At 38.4% G+C, this 22,123-nt stretch overlaps 1 protein-coding gene across 9 annotated transcripts in view; it reads right to left on the reverse strand.

Annotated features, from left to right (window-relative positions):
• Positions 1–22,123, reverse strand: part of MCTP1 (multiple C2 and transmembrane domain containing 1) — a 545,955-nt gene that overhangs the window by 345,573 nt on the left and 178,259 nt on the right. The window contains exon 1 of one of the 9 annotated variants that reach the window (XM_020873019.2): positions 12,575–12,805. The exons of the other annotated variants lie outside the window; for them this stretch is intronic. Coding sequence (XP_020728678.2) covers positions 12,575–12,628 — 54 coding nt within the window. The 5' untranslated portion in view covers positions 12,629–12,805. Of the gene's footprint in view, positions 1–12,574; positions 12,806–22,123 lie in introns of those variants that run through there. 9 annotated transcript variants of the gene reach the window in all.

The raw sequence follows: 22,123 nt of genomic DNA on the forward strand, positions 1-22,123 counted from the left end.
GCAACACGAGAGGGCTCACCTTACACTCCATATCTGACCTACACTAGCTCATTCCAAATAAGGTATTTTCATTCTCATTTTCGGAGGAGGAAACTCAAGCCCAGAGACGTCAATGTTCTCAAAGTCACCTACCACGTGGGGAGGACTAGATTTGAACCCAGGTCTTCCAGCTCTTGTCTGATGGTTCAGACGGTAAAGCATCTGCTTACAATGTGGGAGACCCGGGTTCGATCCCTGGGTAGGGAAGATCCTCTGAGAAGGCAATGGCAGCCCACTCCAGTACTCTTGCCTGGAGAATCCCATGGACGGAGGAGCCTGGTAGGCTGCAGTCCATGGGGTCGCACAGAGTCGACTGAGCGACTTCACTTTCACTTTCACTTCCAGCTCCAAGCCTGTCCACTCTCCACCTGTTTCCATGGGATGTATTAGGAAGCCTCTCTCAGGCCTGGTGCTACCTGCCCTTTCTGCTCCTGTTACAGTTCATCATGATACCCTCAGGTCACATCGCAGCTCACCGGCCCAGCTATCCTGCAGAGCTGAGCTTCTCAGGAAGCTCATCACACCCCACACCAGGGAGCCTCTTAATTCTCTCTTATCCTTGGGCAGAGGAGGGTCAAGCCCACACGGTGGCACTTGCCGAAGGTATTCTTTAACCAAGAGGCAACAGACTCTCCGTTTCCTCACTGCATTCGTTTTCTCTTCATCCAGGCTCCTGGTTCCACTGCTCTCCGCTGCTGAGGCTTGGTTGCCAAGCCTCTCAGCACAGCCGCGCAAGAATCCGGGGACTGGATTCGGGTTGGCCTGCCTCGGCGGCCACACCTCTTTCCACCTCAGACTCCAAAGACGCTTTTAAAACAACAACAACAGTTTCCTGAACTCTTATGTTGAGTGGTGCCTCTACACCCGTGCTCTTATCCACCTGGAAAACACCAATACATCCTGCTCGATGTAGCCTAAGGGGCGTTTCTGTGAAATTTTCTCCATCTCCCACTTCAGAGGTTTATTACTCTCTGCCCTGAGCCTCTGTCCTTTCTTCATCAAACCCGCTCAGAGAACCAGCACCTTGGGTGTTATTGAACAGTATTATTGAACGAAGTTAACAATCTCAAAGTCAAAATTATTCTTACACTCAGTCTTGAGCTCATGTTATGAGAGGTTGTCATCCAATTCCTTCACTTCATGGCAAATAGATGGGGAAAAAGTGGAAACAGTGACAGATTTTATTTTCCTGGGCTCTGAAATCACTGCAGACAGTGACTGCAGCCATAAAATTAGAAGAAACTAGACAGCATATTAAAAAGCAGAGAAATTACTTTGCCGACAAAGGTCTGTATAGACAAGCTACGGCTTTTTCAATAATCATGTACAGATGTGAGAACTGGACCACAAAGAAGACTGAGCGCCAAAGAATTGATGCCTTTAAACTGTGGTCCTAGAGAAGACTCTTGAGAGTCACTTGGACAGCAAGGAGATCAAACCAGTCAATCCCAAGGAAAATCAACCCTGAATATTCATTGGAAGGACTGATGCCACTTGATGCAAAGAACCAACTCATTGGAAAAGATCCTGATGCTGGGAAAGATTGAAGGTAGGAGGAGAAGGGGATGACAGAGGATGAGATGGTTGGATGGCATCACTGACTCAATGGACATGAGTTTGAGCAAACTCTGGGAGTCGGTGATGGACAGGGAAGCCCGACGTGCTGCAGTCCATGGAGTCACAAAGAGTCAATCAAGACTTAGCAACTGACAAACAAAAATAGGGACAGAGACCCCCGAGGGAACAGTAAATTGACATTTCCCAAACCACTTTTCAGGACATACAGTCAGTGAGAAAAATGTCTGCTTTGTGTTTCCCAAGTGTGTTTCATAATGTTAATAGGTCGTATTATGAAAATGGATTTATTTGGGAAATACTGGGTTAAGGAATATTAAACAGCCACTGTTCCCAACTTTCAAGCTTTTGATGTTTTTTTTTTTTTTTGCCTCCAGTGTGAATATTCAGAGGGGGAAAACAATCTGGTGTGTTTTCCAAAGTTACTTGATTACAGAATGCTGATTTCATAGAACTAGCATTTTGAAGAATACTCTGGAAAAAGGCTCTTTTCCTCACTCACCGCTGCAGCTGCAAATAAGAAGCCAAATCAGGCACAGACTTTGCCGGTTCATACCTAAAAGAAAGAGAGTGGACCAGATTACCTGGTGCCGTCTGTACCTGGGCCATCTCCTAAGAGAATCTTCTACCTGGAGAGCTAGAGCACCCTGTGACTTGACTGCCTCTGCCTGGGTGTGGTCGCCCAGCTTCTGCAGGAGCCACGCAGAGAGGCAGTGGGGCTGGGAACTTGCAGCTCATCATCACTTTGATGATAAAAGTACAGTTATTAGTACAGAGCATTGTTCAATAATTGTTCCCATTTATTTGGTTGAATGATTTGAAGTGATGTGTACGTTGTTTCCTAATACAATAATTCCCACTTATGGAGTTTTCTGTCAGTTTGATGTAACAATTTGTGTTGAGGTTCCCGAAAGTTGGAGGGGGTAGAAAATCTAACCAGATTTAGATGTGCAAGAGTGGTTAAGTGTGGACCCACTTCTGTAATTACAAGTGCATCTTCATGGCCAAGAGCATAGAACAAAAGTAAATGTTCAGGTGTTAGGAAAAGTATCTATGGAGAAACTGTAGGTTAAAAAAAAATGCCCTTCCAAAAATATGGTAAAAAATGTGTGTGGCCGAAAGGAAATTGGGACAAACTTAAGTTGATTTATGCTGTGCACAATTAAAACTTTAATATGAAGTGAAAGGGCTTCTCTGATAGCTCAGTTGGTAAAGAATCTACCTGCAATGCAGGAGACCCTGGTTCGATTTCTGGGTTGGAAAGATCTACTGGACAAGGGATAGGCTACCCACTCTTGTATTCTTGGGTTTCCCTTGTGGCTCAGCTGGTAAAGAATCTGCCTGCAATGCAGGAGACCTGGGTTTGGTCCCTGGGTTGGGAAAGATCCCCTGGAGAAGGGAAAGACTACCCACTCCAGTATTCTGGCCTGAAGAATTTCATGGACTCTATAGTCCATGGGGTTGCAAAGAGTCAGACACGACTGAGCAACTTAAAGAAGATGAAGTGAAAATCCAGTGCACCATTTGAATACTAAGTTCAGAAAATGATGCTCTCAGTGACTAATAGAGTAAAAAGACTGCATTGTTGCATGTGAGAACCCCAGGTTCAGCTTGACTCTGTTGTGAGCTAGGTGTATATAATCTTGGAAAAGTCATTTAATTTGCTTGTGCCAGAATATTCTTCATTTGAAAATATAAGGAGTTGAGCTAGTCTATCTTAGTGAAGTGAAGTCGCTCAGTCATGTCCGACTCTTTGTGACCCCATGGACCGTAGCCTACTGGGCTCCTCCGTCTCTGGGATTCTCCAGGTAAGAATACTGGAGTGGGTTGCCATTTAAGGCACCTTCTAATTCCAGAAGCAGTGAATATGAATTACATGCTGCTCAGGTAAAGGAAGAAACCAGAAATTTTACAGTTGGCACACTATGTTGAACTTATTTGACTTATTAAATAAAATAATATTGTACTTTTTAGATAAAACTGCTATTTAGCTTTTCATTAACTTTGTCCTTAATTTTTGTTTTAAAAAACTTCAATTAAAATAGTGAAATGTAATAGCAGTCTTTCATTAAAACATACAAAAAATAATAGACAAGATGAGGAAGATCTCAGAGTACAATTAGATACATATTTTAATGTAGCAAATAATAGTTTTAAGACATTGTACATGTACATGTGAAAGTCGCTCAGTTGTGTCCAACTCTTTGCAATCCCATGGGACTATACACTCCATGGAATTCTCTAGGCCAGAATACTGAGTGGCTAGCCTTTCCCTTCTCCAGGGGATCTTTCCAACCCAGGGATGGGACCCATGTCTCCTGCATTGCAGGCAGATTCTTTACCAGCTGAGCCACAAGGAAAACCTTTTAAGACATTAGTTGATTTCTTTAAAAGTCATATTAGTGTCTGTTATATAAAAATCACCCAAATGGGACCTCTACCCTCTGCATCACCATGTGGGACCCATGAACAAAACTATTCTAAAACATTTGCTCCTCTCATCTCGAACTTCCATATATTTTTTACCCTATTTAGTTTTGCTTGTTCAAATATTTTGAGAGGAAAATTTTCTATTTTTTACTCCCTTGGAAAAGTTGAAACAATAACCACCTTAACACTGTCTCTTGAAAGTGACCTAAGAAGTCATATTCCCTGTTGATATTAGTGACTTCCTGGTAGTAATCTGGCTATCTTTGGAACTGCAACATCCTTTTCAAAAACTCTTGAACGTTAATATTCTGTGCCATTTATCAATGATTTAAAACAGATAATCAGGCTAGAGTCTTCTTATGCCTGGTGTATTAATGATTCCTCATAGCTATTTACACATTTAGAATACACATTTACCATGAGATAGTCATTAATTAATTCATCATTCATTAACTAATTATCTAACTAACTTTATTGTGTGTGTGTGTGTGCTGTCTCTCTATCTATAGCATAAACATTTCTCAAACTCCAGGCATGGGCTTAGCAAAAGCTTTCTAGACAGTATGGCCAAATAAACTTGGAAGTAATTGTTTCAGAATTGATTTCAATATTCACAGCAACCACTGAATTGATAATGAAAAAAAAAAGTACAAGAATTCTGTCTTTAAGAAATTCCTAGTCTTTGGAAAATGTGAGCGAGGCTACAAGATGAATCCTTCATCTGAAGAATGTTGAAACTGAGGGTCAGACTCTGTGATATAAAAAGCAGGTCCACTGCTGACCAGGGTAACTCTTGCCCGTGATTGCTGACATGGAACATGCTATTTGTAAGCAAGATGGTTCTTGAGAAAACAGTGAGACACAGGACTCCAGTGCAATTCAAATAACACAAGACACCTGGACACACAAAATTAGAACATCTTTGAATAGTGAACATATGCTATGGTGTTTAGGACCAGGGAAAAGAATATTTATCCAATAATTTCTTGCTGATTGGGATTTTTTCTTTTTTTTTTTATGTTTTGTTTTTAATGACTGCTTTGGATCAAGGATAAATGTGTAATTTTTGCAATAGAGTTGCTCCCATTGTCTAAAACTTGTATATATTTTATTTTTGAACAGATGTTTTTACAGGAATGTTTTCTCTGCGTTTTCCCCACTGGAAAACTTGAAACAATAATGACCTTAATACCCTTTCTCAATATCTGCAGCATTTCCTAACCCAAGCCCTTAGTCACCATTCTCATTTTGGAAACCAACTCTTAAAATTGACTGATTATGCCAAATAAATTTTGGTTCCCAGACCTCTTATTTGAGCTCTCTAATGAAATTTTGTGGAAAAACAAAGCAACAGTTCTAAGACTGAAAGAAGTCTATATTTTTAAATTATTTTTAAAAATACCTTTCTTTCCTTTGATATGCTGCTTCAATTATTTCTTATGAATTTTTATTGTCTTCCACAATAAATTTTTAAATAGTCAAATTCTGACAATTCCCATTAATTTGGCTGTTCACATTTATTTTGACCTTTTAATTTTATTATTTCTCTCCATGCACATGTATAACATTTGTCAATTATGTATGTATATAGCTGTATCAATTTCGCTTTTGAATTAAGGAAGTAAACCAACTATGGTTCCATAGTGTAATTAAAGAATCTCTAACATGATGCAGTGGGAAAAGCTTGTGGCAAGAAATGATTTATAGATATGTCAGTTTTATATTGAAAACCATCAGATGATGAAGTATGAGATGAACTGAAATAAATGGTTTTACATTTAACATTTCATTCCCTTGCGCTCACAAGTTCAGTAATAGGCTGATCCCAATTCAGTCTGGGCACATGAGTCATGACTCAGAGCAGATCTGGATGTGCCTGCTCATTCCCACTGTCTATCCTTTCATCCATCCATCCAGCTGGCCAGCCAACTTGCTAGGAATCCTTCCTGAGGGTTCCCAGTGTGCTAAGCACTGTGCTAGCACTGAGGGTACAAAACATCCTGAAGCAAGCTCTTGTCTTTGAGACTTAAGGAAACACGAGGGTTTGAAAATTACCCGAGAGAACGTAAATTGATAGAGCCACTATAGAAGACAATATGGAGAGTCCTTTAAAAACTAGGAATAAAACTACCACACAACCCAGCAATCCCACTACTAGGCATGTAGCCTGAGGAAACCAACACTGAAAAAGACAGAGATACCCCACTTAGCAGCATGCTAAGACATGGAAGCAACGTAGATGCCCATTGACAGATGAATGGATAAAGAAGCTGTGGTACATACAGACAGTGGAATATTACTCAGTCATAAAGTGGAATGCATATGAGTCAGTTCTCATGAGGTAGATGAACTAGAACCTACAGATGAAGAAAGTCAGAAAGAGAAAAACATGTACCATATATTAAAGCATATATATGGAATCTAGAAAGATGGTACTGATGAACCTATCTGCAGGGAAGCAATGGAGACACAGACATAGAGAACAGTTTTATGGACACGGGGTTGGGGGAAGGAAAGGGTGGGATGAATGGAGAGAGTAGCATGAAAACATATACACTACCATATGTAAAACAGATGCCAGTGGGAATTTGCTGCGTGACTCAGGGAACCCAAACCAGGGCTCTGTAACAACCTAGAGGGGTGGGAAGGGGTCGGAGGTGGGAAGGAGGTTCAAGAGGGAGAGGCCATCTGTGTACCTATGACTGATTCACAGTAATGTACGGCAGAAACCAACGTGATATTGTAAAGTAATTATCCTTCAATTAAAAATAAAATTTTTATTTTTATTTTTTTTTAAATAAAAATTTTAAAAGAAAATTACCCAAGAATTTCAAGCATAATTTGTGGAATCTTTGGAGAAGGCAGATCAAAATGGATGTAGTCACATAATGGACCTAAAATCCTTCTACTCTTCCTTCAATATGCTCCTTCTCACAAATGACTTTTATCAGGAATTCTTAACAGTTGACAAAGAAAAGGGGACATGACATTAATTCTCCCTTAAAACACACAAATTTCCAGAAGCTTTCCTAAGACTGCTGACAGTGTGTGCCTTGAAAGTTGTTTCTCTCTCAAAAATATGAAATCTTTTCACATCACCCAAGACAATGATCCCTCCTAGGAGGACTGGTTATGTCTGTTCATTCCCGATGCATTTTGCATTATTACTAGCCTCATTTTCTATGAATTCCCAAATAACTTCAGTTTGTTTCTGGTTCATAAAGGCCTGGGTTTCACCACAAGTGAGAAGGCTGGAGTCATCAAAATAATTAAATGTATTAACATTTATAAGATTTCTTTTCCTTTCTGTTTTACTTTATAGCAGTCACTTCATATTACTGGGATCAAGGTAATCTAACTGGAGGCAGCATAGAACATAAAGAATCTTGGCTCTGAAGCCTGACTACCTAGGTTGAACTCTGATCATTATAATACCATTTGGGTGATTACTTGGATAAGTCACCTAATTTATACCTCAGTTTCTTCACCTGTGAAAGGGAACAATAATAATAGTGCCCAAATCCCATGAGGTACTTTTAAGAAATAAATTAAGACAGTTCATTAAAATATATTATAGAGACTGACTTACATGTTAGCCATTATTGCTATTTTCATCTTAGAAACACTTGTGGAGTGCAGAATTTGGAATTTGTTTTGTTACATTTGGATATGCAGTAAATTGCCATGAAGGAATATTACTAATCCATCCCACTAGTGAAATGACTCAAGAAAAGGGAGACCAAGTGACTGATCTGAGTACCTCTACTGAATGAAGATGGAATTAAAAGCCAATAAATCATCTCTGAAGCTTTTCTACTTGGGTATCACTAAGGGGGTGTTCATCACCAACCCTGGCACTTACAGGCTCCCCTGGTAGCTCAGCTTGTAAAGAATCCCTCTGTGATGCAGGAGACCCTGGTTCAATTCCTGGGTCAAGAAGACCCCCTGGAGAATGCATAGACTACCCACTCATATTCACAGGCTTCCCTGGTGGCTCAGATGGAAAAGAATCTGCCTGCAATGCGGGAGACCTGGATTTGATCCCTGGGTTGGGAAGACCCCCTGAAAGAGGACATGGCAGCCCACTCCAGCATTCTTACCTGGAGAATCCCCAAAGACAGAGGAGCCTGGCAGTCTCCACTGGGTCACAAAGAATCAGACATGACCGAGCATCTAAACACCGCACTTGGTACTTACGACAATGGTACCTCTATGGGCTCTGTGATTGACCTGAAAGTGCTTCACCCACCTTGATGTTCATAGGGTGAGTAACCAGTATTTACAAAGTACGTATAGGATGTGTGGTACTATCATCTAGCATGGGCATGTTTTGTCAACTTTGTAGATAAGAAAACAAAATCAAAAGAAGACACGGGCTTCCTTGTCAGTTCCAAAACCACAAGAGGGATCAAGGGTACAAAAAATACTGCTTCTCCCACTACCCACCCTACAGCCCAGAGCTCTGTCCCTCAGGTCACACACAATCTCACCGCACTTATGTTTAGTGAAGCTTTTAAACTATTCATCAGTTCAGTTCAGTTGCTCGGTTGTGTCTGACTCTTTATGACCCCATGGACTGTAACACGCCTGGCCTCCCTGTCCATCACCAACTCCCGGAGTTTACCCAAACTCATGTCCATTGAGTCGGTGATGCCATGCAACCATCTCATTCTCTGTTGTCCCCTTCTCCTCCTGCCTTCAATCTTTCCCAGCATTAGGGTCTTTTCAAATCCGTTTTCCTTTATCTCCTAACAGTTATAGATTTATGCAGTTCTTGGAATCAAGGTACACTTGAATTTTATTACAAAGCAGAGCTAGGATCTGTTCATAAGGTTGCATGATGTTAAATTCCACTTATTTATTGAAGGTATAAATTAGAACACAGGAAATGAAGATATAGCAATGCTTTTCATGAGAGGTACATTTTTTATTAAAGGAAATGGTGACCCTATTTTGAATTCTTAGGAATTAGATATAAACCTTATTAATACCACTAACACAAGAAACCTTTTAATTAACTTGTCTTCCAATTTTAGTGTTAAGAGGCTTTAAAGAAAAATTTTCTTTATGACTCTAATTTGTTCATTAGCATCATAGGATATATGTCATTAACTTTTATAATTATGAAAAGTCATTGTTCTCCCATCTCATCTCTGAAAAATAGTGTCCCATAAATATAAAACAGCCAGATCAATTCTAACAGAAAGGAATGGAAGTTCATTTGTTTTTTTTTAATTTTTCGAATCTCTTTTTAAGGGTAGCCTTTGGAAGAATCTTTTTTCTAGCCACTTTCAACAAGCATCAAAACAATCTACCATACTATCTGCAGTTTTAAAAGCTACAACATCGACCCCCCATTCATTTCACATGTTCACTTTTATGATTCAACTCTCCAGAGAAGAGCTTGGACACGTCTACTGTGGCAATAGCTAAGAGATTGCAAGAGTCAGATGCTATAGTTTGATAATCACTCCTCAAATTTGTGCTCCGTTAAGCTAGATCCAATGAGAATTCTCAGCCCACAAAATTTGTAGACAGGGCAATATGTCCTCTGTGAAACATTCTCCAAGGATATAGTTTCCGATAAGGATGTGCATCAATGCTGCAAATAGTATTTATCTTAAAAAAAAAAAAAACAGAAAAACTCTTAACAGCAGGAAACAACTAATCTTGTGATCAATTTCTAGCTAACCCAGGAGACAAAAAGATCCAGGTTCAGGTACTAGTTGAGCGAAGTTAGGCACTTTCCTTAAGCACTCTGGACCTTAATTCCCTTCTTTCTGAAGTAAGAAGATAAACACATCTAAGTTCACTTCCAAGTATCTATATAATTCTGTATATCTTATTCAGTGATAGTGATATTGACAAGCTCTGCTGAGTTCACAAGTGCTTTCTCACAAAGTCTCATGTGATTTTCAGAAGTAGATGTGACCGTCACAGATTTTCAGAAGTAGGCAGGAGAGCGATCACTATTTATTTTTCCCAGGGAATGTGCTGCTTTTGCTATCCAGTAGGATTCACTAGAGACTCTAAGATGTAAAGCATAACCCAGAAAGATTTAGTTTTCAGGAGTCAGAAAAAGTACTCTATAAGATAATTTCTTCCTACTTTGTAGTTTCTCACCCTGAATCCTTCAGACAAAGCTTTACTTAAAAGAAAAATATTTTGAAATTTTATGTTATGTGCTTCTGCTAATGTAGTCCCTAACTGGGTGTTGATTTTAGGTTAAAGATAAGATGCAATTGCCAAAAGATAAGTATCTTTTGAGTGAGGATGAGTTTTCTCTAGCTATTTGATATTTTTCAAACAGCACTGAGGCTTAGGTAAAATTAGGTTTTTATTTTTATTTTTGGAGCTTACCTTTGCATACTATTTTTATATAAGGTAGAAATTCACAAGTAAAATAGTTTACAAAAAAAGAGAAAAAAGGAGACCCTCACTTCTGAAAATAAATGGTCTGAATCCAGAGTGGAATTCTGTGTATCTCTGATATCTTGTCAGTGCTTTTCCTTCAAGAAAACACAAAAACAATTCCACAGAAACATATATAAAACATTACAGTCAAATAAAATTATATAACAGATGTGATACTACCTTTTTGCAATAATTCTGTAAGGTAGATAAATTTGTCCCAACCATGCTCCCAATTATTCTTTGTCTCAGAGGTCAAGGAATTTCTTGAATAATTGAAATCTAAAAGACTTATTTTTGCCATTATATGTAACCTCTTTCTGACGTCGCTCCCCACCAGAACCATTATGAGAGGTGAGAAATAGAGATGGTACCCCATTTGGTCTATTCATTCTCCTTCTCTCTCTCTGACCATTACCCACACTCCTCTTGGATGTGCAAAGAAGCAGGAAAACAGCCAAAGGATGAGGGAAAAAGAAAGGAAGGAGGAGAAGCAATCTAATCAGGTAATTACCAGTTGGCTGTACAATGTCATTGAAATTAAGTCTACATTTGTAACAGAGCATATCATCAAAACTTGAATTTTATAGCGTTTTATCAGCCTGAGTTTTCATTCACAATAACAGTTTGGATGGCCACTATAGTCCAGATTTAAGAATCTGAAACAGTGTCAATTGAAATAAGATATGCTTTTGTCTTGATGTAGATTATTACATTCTATCGCTTTATTGACATTTCCTAATCCACATATAGCATAAGGAAAAAGTCTCAAGGAGAATACTTAACAGAATAGCCCTGCCCTTGTCCAGGCATAAAAGCAGAGTTTTATATATATATCAAACATCAGGTTATTCTATTTATAACCTCTTGTGTTCTCATCTTTTGGGATATGTGCCTTTTCACCATGCAAGGTCTCCAAAGCTCATAGAGTGCTAAGTCATTTTCTTTGAAGTTTTTCTTTTATAATTCAGAATAAATATTCCAAATATTAAATATTTGGAAGCTAAACTAATTTTAATTTCCCCTTCACAGAAGAGGAAAACTTCATGCCTTCACTTCAGCCTTTGCAAAACATGAGTTATTAAATGTATATATCTAATGGAAAATAACCTCCAAGTTGTAGTTAGAATCTAGCAATTTTGCAGTGGGCATAATTGTGAATAGAAATGAAATAATCTCTAAGCATGACAGTGGGTCAATTAAGAAGAAGAAGTACTCCAATGCCAACTGTCACTAAAGATAGAAAATCCCTTCAATTCATCAACATCTCACAAATTCACAGCTGTAGCTCTCACAATCAAATTAACCTTTTCTACTTCAGAAGAATTTAAAGGCCTTAAATATGACTATCCAGAGTGATATGATACCAGATACACCTTTAGCTCTGATTTGATACCATTTCTTTAATCACTAAAAAATCAAGACAACACTCCTGTTTTCCACTCCCACCTTTCCTCAGCAATCTTCAAGAATTTCAAAAGCAAACCTCTTGTCCACTTCTCTAATCCACAGATTTCTCCATCCATACAATGTATATATGAGTGTTTCCAACAACAGCTCAGGAAACAGACTTATGATAATAAACTCATATACAATTCAAAACAAACAGATGAGAAGTTTAAAAATGATGACCTTTCACTTAAATAAAAAGTCAAAGCAAGAGACACTACTTTTCAACTTTCTAAAAATCACTAAGACCACTTTTTGCGTAATGGAGAAATACAGTTTTTTTTGAGCTATCATTATTTTGAATAAAATCCAAATATAATCATAGGAATTTTATGCATTTACATTTTACCTTTAACCAAGATGACAGGGTGGCAAGAAGAAAAACAATGATTCTGGTACTACTTAATCCTTAAAAAAAATACAAAGCTACTACAATGTTTTCACATCTCAGGCACTATATTGTTCATTAAAAACTATCATGCAAGCAATATCAATCTATTAAGTATCTCACAAGTAGGCTGTACCATAAATTCAAATTATTTGCACAAGAATCTCCAACCCACCTTTAAGATCCTGTGAGAAGGCATTTTCTGAGGCATGATCACATACAACTGCCACGTTAATTCAAGGCTGCCACAATACAGTGAGTAAATCAAAATATAACACTTACCTTGTAAATAACTGGCAAATTACAGGCACCTTTCAGCTTGCAGCTATACAGCATAGTTGATTAGCAATAAACAAAACATCTTTCACTCCAGGGACAGAACTGCATCTTCAGACTTGGCTTTCGTTACTGAATCCCAGCGAGAGAGGCTGCGCTCCTCTCAGAGGGCGAGTAGCAGCCTCTTCGCAGAGAACACTTGCTGCTCTGAACAGCAGCGACTTAGAATGAAACTAAGAGGAACCCGTGATGTTTAAATACCGCTGCTTCACATTCACAGGATATGACTCAACTCTCTCTCAAACCAGTAGGGACAGAGTTTCCCCCCGCAAAACTGTTAGATTACATAACAAACATCACATCTGGGGGTCTCACATGTTTACAAACTCAAATTGAAAAATTTCACCCGCTAAATCAGACATGCATTTTCAAAATCACCAACTTCTTCCCCATGGCACAAACCACAAATGGAAATTTGAATAATAGCAGGGCTCAGAGAAAAACGACCCTGCCTGCTCTCTGCAATGAATTCATGTAATGTTATTAAATGTGTGTGAACTCACCAACATCGCTCTGACAGAGATATAAAAAGGAGTTTCACTAACATTTCATCAGTGCAAACAGTATAGAATCAAACGCTTACTTTAATATTCAAGAAGTGGCAATTTCACAAAACACAGAAGAATCTCCTTCACCGTCGAGAATGGAAACAGATCTCTGCGGTTTGCTGTTGCAGATTCCCACAGAAACCCTGTCCTACGCTGTCATTACCTGGTACTGCTAGCCCTGCCTACCTCTCCAACTCAATCTTCCTTTATCTTTTTCTCAAACATTTCCACAGGAACATGACTAACGAGAGAACTGCTCTAGCAACTGTGGCAATGTTCTCTGCTTTGCCTACCATCCAATGCGTCTTAACTCTGAGCTGTATTAAATTTGATCACACGCTGAATTATTATATTTGGACATTTCAGTCAATAAATATTATAGACTTAGATCCTTGGAGGAGAGTCTACTACATAAATTTAACTGCCATCAGCAAGAACAAAAAGATGAAAACATGCATATCAATAGTAGCAAGTAGACCAGGACTGTTCAACAGAAAGATAAATTGAGTCACATACGAAATTTTAAACATTTTAATCATATTATAGAAGGGAAAAGTAACATGTAAACTTAATTTTAATAATGTTTATCCTAATATATCTAAAATATTATGATTCTAATCTATAATCAATATAAAATTAATTACCATTTCTGTACTAGCCTTGGGGAGCTAATGTATATTTTACATTTAGAGTACATTTTAATCTGAACTAGCTATATTTGCATACTCAATGGCTAACACATGGCTAGTGGCTACCATATTACATAACGCAGGTCCAGAATTTGGGGTTCATTCTTAGTCCTCAGGTTGCAGTTCAAATGTTGTCTCTTCAGAGAAGGCTTCCTTTACCACCTTACCTGAAATGACCTTCCCCAGTTACTTTTCATCTCATGTTCTTTATATTTCCTTCATGGTAAACCACAACCTGGAATTTTCTTCTTTGTTTATTTACTTATTGATAGTCTGCGGCCCCTAACAAGAATGAAAGAAACTTGAGAGCAGGGAACTTGTTGTAGTCAGTATTTTATTCCCAGCCCCCGGCATGGTAACCAGTCTATAGCAGAATTTAATAAACATTGTCTAATAAATGAATACATAAACTATAGAACCTGTACTAAGGGTTGGCAAATAATAGAGCATTAACAAATGTGTTTTAAGACTAGGTGTCTATCATGTCATTGATACAATCTATCATTATAACTGAATATTTAGCAAATACATTGGGTAACACTTTTCTGAACCGAAAAACAATCTCTCTGTTATAGTGTTAGTGGTCCTTAATCTATAATGTGTTTTCTTTTCACACACTATATATAAATAATACTTGTTTCATTACTCTAGCAAAGATTTCAAATGATACTTATAAGAATCCTTTGGTCCTTAAGACATAAATCTGGATACCATTAGTAAGTCCATCTTCTACTCACAAAAACATTAAAAAAACCCATTATCTATAAGACATTTGTAGTGACAATTATATATTTGCTTGAGCAGCACACATACTTTCTCCTTCTGGTATCATAATCCTGATTTTTATCTAGCAAACCACCCATTCCACCCTCCCTCTCAATGTGCGTGGTGTATATTATGCTGACCCAGCATCGCAAGTGGGCATGTGACCCAGGCTTGATTGATCAGTATAAATTACCTACAGAACTACAGTGACAGGGTCAAGAATGGACACACGACCCAAGCTGGTGAAGCAAGAGCCACTCCCGCACTTCTGCTGATATTGAGAGAGAGGCTATAAAGTCGATAGAATGTAAGTGTGGAACTGCTCATTGACATATTTGCTACCACACAAAGTGAGGTTGTCTGAAAATGAGGCCACCCAAGGAAAAAAAAAAAAAAAAAAGATGGGAAAAGAAAATTCTGGACAATGCTACTGTAGTTCTTAAATCTTGCCATTCATTAAATCACATTTGCCCTCTGTGGTAATGATGGATGTACTGGAATATTCGTTGCAGAACTTTTTGCAGTAGTAAACAACCAGAAACTTTGCAATAGGCCATGAAGAGTTGAAGTGTTAAACAATGAGTTAACTATACTAAGGAATATCATGTAGCTAATCAAAAAAAAAAAAAAAAAAAAGGCTATCTAGATGCACTGACATGCGAAGATCCCTAAAAGACATTCGATGGAAATAACATGTTTCAGAAAAATACATTATCCCAGTTATGGGTAGATAAAGTTTTATATACAAAGTCACAGAAAAGGAACTGGATGACTGCATACCAACTGTGGACAAATGGTCAAGTCTAGGAAAAGAGATTTGAAATAAGAGTGACTGGAGGAGGACAAAGAGAGAGCCAGTCATTCCACTCAGTTTATCTATTGCATCAATCTCATAAAATGAAAGTGAATTTGTATATCCCTTAGGTAAACTGAAAAGAACATGCTACTCTTTAAAATGAAATGTTTGATATTTTATATTTCTCTACTGTACTACATTATTCTCACTCTAAAGCAAAGTAACAGAAATGAGATTGCTTTTCTCTGCCACTCTCTCCAATCTCCATCAGTCCAAACTTATGCATTATCTAATTTTTCAGTCTGGCTAAAAGATATGTTAAGAGAGACAAAGAGAGGGCCGAGAGAGACAGGAACCCACAGCAAGCTACAAGAGGCCCTCCAGGGCACCTTCTGAGATCGGCCAAGGTCTTTGATTTTTTTTTTTTCTCTTGGCCTCCTGAAAGCTCTTTTATTGACTTCATAAAAATATAGCTTTGATTTATTCAACTGTCAACATATGGACAGCCAAATATTCATAATAATATGCCTTACATTAACTTAGTCAGTCTTGGATCACTGTAAATAAACTGGCCTATTATTTGCTCAGTGAAAGGCTTCTGGTCTCTGAATTGGGCAGAATTGCTTTCCTAACTGGGGCTTCCCTGGTGGCTCAGATGGTAAAGAATCTGCCTGCAATGTGGAAGACCCAGGTTTGACTCCTGGGTTGGGAAGATCCCCTGAGAAGGGAAATGGCTACCCACTCCAGTATAAAATCTAAACCTTGTTTGTTTGTTTTCCGGCTTGATCAAGTCCTCAAAAATCTTCACATTATCTTAGGTAGCACCCATGCTTTTGTATTCCCCTGGGTTTCCACAGTATTCTTTCCTTAAAAATCACACAGCTAATGGTGCTCAGAGTCTGAGACAGGAGTCAGGCCCTTTTCAAGTTTAGTAAAGCTAACCAGGATTGGAATTTACATAGTGCTGCCACACTGATGTGTTTGCCAGGCAGTGAGTATACCGCTCTATTTTATTCTCAAAACCTACTTATCCTGATAACTGAAACCTCCTACAGAGTCTGTTGACTCTCTTGAAAACCTTCACATAATGCAAGATTTGCTTCAGATTTCCTGGAAGAAATAAAACATTACAGATACGATTAAAGCCACCATATGCTCCTGCCTATGCCATTTCCTCCTTAGGTAAACACTCTATAGGATTATCTTTCATCATTCCCATGCATCTTTTTTATATTTCCATTAAACATGTGTTTATCCATAAATAAGACACTTGTTTGCATGTTTTAAGCTTCATAAAATTGTAGCATGACATGTAGATGCTTTAATTTTTAGTTCTATTTTTTGCTTAGCATTATCTTGAAGTTTTACATATTAATAGTTCTAGACAGTGTAATCTTTTTAATTGCTCTATAGCATTCCAATTCATACAACCATTCCCCTATTGGTAGATTTAGGTTATCTCTAATTTATTGCTACTATTTTTCCTTAATTTTTAATATTATTTCATGTGGAATCTTAGTTCCGCAACCAGAGATCATACTGGTACCCCCTGCATTGGAGGCACAGAGTCCCAACCACTGGTCCCAACTATAGGGACCAAGGAAGCCCCTTTTGCTACTAAGCTACTCTAATTCTTGTACATGTGCAAGAGCTTCTCCAGCGGTGGACAGGATTGTAATAAGAGGGGATAGAATTGTACAGTCATTGGATTTGCACAGCTGCACCTTTACTGGAAACTGTCAAATGACATCCCAACATAATCAGACAATTTACAGTTCGGCCAGCAGTGTACAAGAGTCTTTCTTTCTCTAGAATCCTACTATCTCCACAATACTGATATTCCAGACTCTGACATTTTTGTCATTTGTTTGTGACCGGTATAGAATCTCAGGGTTTTAATTTTGGTTTCCCTAATTACTGCTGAAGTTGAGCACCTGATCTAATAATTATTGGCCTCTTCCCTAATAGGTTGTTTTTCTTTTACTTACTTTTGGATGGTCTTCATATACTACAGTTCAACTCCTTTGTCAATTATATGAACTATAGAAATCACTTTTCAGAGTGTAGTTTATCATTGTTTATAAAACTGCTAGTGGTTTATTATTTTTAAATTTTATTTTTTTTTAATTTAAAACTTTATTTTTTTTTCAGTTACTTATCTATATTTCTTGAGTCAAAAGAATGGTGAAAATTCAGCCATTATTCCTGAAGCATTCCCAGCAATAATGTCAGATTGCATATCTTAAAGGGATCTGAGAAGAACTCCTATTTCCAATGAGTTCAATTCATCAATTACTGAGTATTTGCTATGTGCCCCACACTGTGTTAGAACACACTTGAAGCAATCCTTAAGAGGGAACATACTTGAAGTAATCCTTATAATCAAGAAATATGAAGTCTAATTGAGGAAAAAAACTTACAAGTAGATGATAATGATGAAACAGAGAAGTAACCATGTGCTAGAGGTTGTGATAATTCATTATTTAATTTAGGAGTAGTTTAATTAAGATGAAGTAAATGTTATTACGAGAGATCTATACAAGATGCTATGAAGCAGAGAGAAGAGAATATGTTATTACCTTGCACCCTAAGGATTATTCAAAATACCAAGTAGTTAAATTTGTAGTACTATAGACCTGTGAGATATAGGAAGATCTACAACTGACATTTCTCTTTTCTCAAGCAAATCTATTTTCCCAAATATATCACTCATATATTAATCCTATTTAGAAGATTAATAGGAATTAAGGGGCAAGTTATTCATTGGGAAAAGAAATACGCTTCCTTGGGAAAGCTAATTTCTTTTTACAATCAATAATCCAATTATATAATGACATTTTCCTGCATTCATCAGAGACAGTTACCAAAAAGCCTGCAATTCTTAAGAATCACAACAAATGGCAAAGCTTCCCATACCTGATTATTAATAATTTGTAATATTGAAGCTAAAAATAATCTCGCATTCCTTAAAGAAATTCCATGGTAAATATATCTGTAAATCAAGCATCCATATTTATCACTTTTGTAAATAAAATGTTCCTATTATTTTTCTTCCAATGCAGGTAATATCTAGAGCATTTTAAAAAGTATAGAATATGAGAGTAGTTAATTTCTTCACCCAGGAGGAAGAAAGGACTCTTGATCTAGAAACAGAGAAGGGTGGCAGGCAGCGTCACCTATTTCCTGTGGAAAGATTAAGGGCATCCACTTTCTTGAAGCTATGAGCTTTACATTTGAGTCTTCAATCACTGTAACCTCTAGGACTTACAAGCTCAAATGTGTTTGCAATTAGTTATTTGGGGGGCTGACGTTAAAATGCATCTGGAAATGAGAAAATAAGACTACCATTTGAGAATAAACCTTTGAAATAAAAACATAGAAGGTCAGAGCACATGAATAAGAAAGGCAAGCTTAATTGCCAGAACGATACAAATTCAAATGCTTCGAGGCATGCACATTATCAGTAGGTAATGTGAGTGAATGTCACAGGCCTGGTGGGGACCAGGCAGAAGGGACTGAAAGACAGCGCTCAAGCCTCCTCTACGGGGGACAGTCTCCACTCGGCTCCAGGGAGTTGACCTCACGTGGGAAGGGCCCAGGAAGGCTAGATCTCTGGATTTTTCAAATATTTTTTCCAATTTTTTAAAGTTATGTGAATACTCCTGAATTTAAATCTTCGCCTTTATATAGTATGAGACAAACTAAAGCTTTTGAAGGCCAGATGTGCCCATCGAAGTGCCAGTCTCAGATTCTCAGATATGACCATGCTCTAAACTGATTCTGCCAACAGGAAGACAGTCCAGACCATGAAACAGGTACAAAGCAACCTCAGAAGCAGGCATAGTCCATGATAATTCAAATGCTGGGATAGGGTGCTCTGGGCTGGTGGCATGCTCCTTTTATTATAAATCTGCCTTTAATTTCATTAAACCTATGAGTCTGAGAACCAACTGTCTTCTGACTCCATGTGCTACTTTCCATCACGTTACTCTCTGATTACAATTTGGTATCCTGTTTACATGATTTCAGGGAGAACTTGCTAGAAAGCTGAGGGAACCCAAGGATCTACTCTGCAGCTATGTCTCCTAATATAAAAGTTAGTAAGTTGGCAGCCTGGTTAGAGAGGTGGCCTGTCTCCAGGCACAAAAAGCACTTGGGTGGGAACACGAGCTACCACACCCCAGCGGTTTCACTTCTCGTTGTAAAGGGAAACATTGGCATTCTGGTTCTGTACATCAGTCATTTGAACTTTGTTAAAGCCCAGCTCTACAGGACAGATGGGCTCCAGGACTGCTGACAGCTCTAGTTTCTGGGCCCATAAGGTCTTGGACCATACCACAGAGAGTGACAAATGCCTTAACACAAGTCCACCCTGCAAGGCCTCATGGGAGTTTAAGTAATTTATCCTACAACCACACTTAGCCTCACTCTGCCCCCATAGCCATACCTTACAGAGGATCCCTATCTGTTCCTATGGAGTTCCAGAAATGACCTAGAAGTGTGAAGTGGAGAATCAAAGAGGAAAGAACCCAAGAACACAGAGTATGCACAGAAATGACAACACTTATTTGTAATCATCGGAGCTAGGAAACAGATGTTGCGCCGTGTGCTTGCTAAAGACCATCCCATTTAATCCTCAGAAACTCTGAGAAGCTAATACTATCTTCAGCAATATTACAATGGAGGAAACAGAGGCCTAAGGAAGTTAAGCAACCTGACCACATTTACATAGGTAACAGGCAGTGGAGTTAGGATTAGAATCCACACCCTTAAACACTGCACTCTGTTGCCTATATACTTTATTTCACTTCATTGTTTTTAACACCAAACATGCACTATGTACTTATATGCTGGGCACTGTTCTAAGTACTTTACCAATACTAACTAATTTCTTCCTTAAATTAACAGTGTGAAGTGGGCACAAAAACCCTCCTGTTCTGATATGGACACTGAGGCAAAGAGAAGTTAAGTAACTTGCCCAAGATTATACAGCTAATAGATGGCTGAACCAGGATTCAAACACAGGCAGTCTCACTGCAGAGTCCACACTTTCAGTCCTGTGCCACTCCTATAATGTTCCCTTGGGAGAAATGATGAAGATTTCAATTTCAAATGTTAATTTCTATACTAATGTAAGTGCAAATTTTCAGAAGGAGAGGTATAAAAACAAGGTAAAAAAATGTATGCCATATCACTTCTCTTTATTATATACCAATTACAAAAACTGTAACTCTTCTATATCCCAGAATTACGAAGCAACTAGCCACCATAAAATACTACAGGCCAAGATTCAATTATTCTTAGGAGACACATCCAAGGAAGGTGACAAATTTAATTCTACACTTTCTCCCCCTCACTCTGCAGAAGAAATTAAAGGAATACTTTTTATTTCTGCATTTATAAATCCTAGGAAGTAAAGATAGGAATACCTTTGAGAAATCTTAGATGAACAAATATTTCAGAGTTGAATTTAAAGGTCATTTTTTTCTTAGATATTGAACAAGCTTAATTTCAGAATAAAAGTGCATTGAACATAAGGAAATTGATGTAGATACATCCTACTTGAAACCGAACTTTCTACTAAACTTAAAATGAAGCTTTCAAATTCACAAATTTCTGAGTTTTATTAAAAATAATACTTCGGAATTGATTTGATAAAAATAACACCTTCTGACTCATGCAGTAAATGTGAAGGAACTCTTTTATTTAACTAGTGAGAAAAGGTCTTCGTTGGTTCCTACACCACTAAAACAGTCCAATTTAGATCCTCTTAGACAGAGTCTAAAATGTTAAGTCAATCCTGAATTCAGAAGATCTGCTTAAGTGTAAGATCTGTTTCATTCTCCTATGGTCTTTACTGTTTGATTAAGTTAATAAACTCATTCCAGAACCTGTCATCTTGAGAGACATAGCATTCTTCGGAACCAGCTCATAAAACTGGCACTCAACAAAAAGAAACAGCACCTACAAAGCTTTCTTTATTTTAGTTCTCTATTCTATGCAACACTCCCACCATCTTCACTTACACAATTCATATAGTCTGGTCATCAAAGCATAGCTTATTCATCTAACATTATTGCTTGCCTAGGTTTATGCCTCAGAATTCTCAACACACCCAACACTCAGGCCCCTCACCTGGGGCCCCTTCATATTTCTCTTTCATTCTCTTTCTACTGCCACTCTTCCTTGCATTGTCTCCATTTCATAAAACAATTTTAGGAATTTCAAGGTAATTTTTGAGGCAAGATTCCATGGTTGTTCAAAGAGCAGATTTTAAAAATCTGAGTACTCCTATCAGGCAGCACCAGGGAATTCCCCATCCTCCACAGCTAGCCACCCAAGGACCCAGCCCTTCCCACCAGCAAGTCCGAAGCAGCCCCAGGACTACCCACTCGGGCGCTGCAGAGCCGGAGGCGCGGGATCTGGCCCCGCTTACCAGCAGGTAAGCAGCCACTGCATGCAGCAGCTTTCACAGCAGCCAGGCTGGGGGCCAGCCCGGCCTGCCTGCACACCAACGGCAGTCAGCCCTGACACAACAGAAGAGCCCACGCAGTCCACATAGTCAGTGCCCCTCACACACATAGATCTGGTGAGAGAGGGGAATGTGCAACCAGACTACATCTCCGACGTAAGGCCACTTCTCCAGGATCAGGACATAAAACTGACCTATTTAAGACACAGAGACAAGTCAGAGGAT

The sequence above is a fragment of the Odocoileus virginianus genome, chromosome 3 (genome assembly GCF_023699985.2).
Source record: "Odocoileus virginianus isolate 20LAN1187 ecotype Illinois chromosome 3, Ovbor_1.2, whole genome shotgun sequence".
Classification (NCBI taxonomy): Eukaryota; Metazoa; Chordata; class Mammalia; order Artiodactyla; family Cervidae; genus Odocoileus; species Odocoileus virginianus.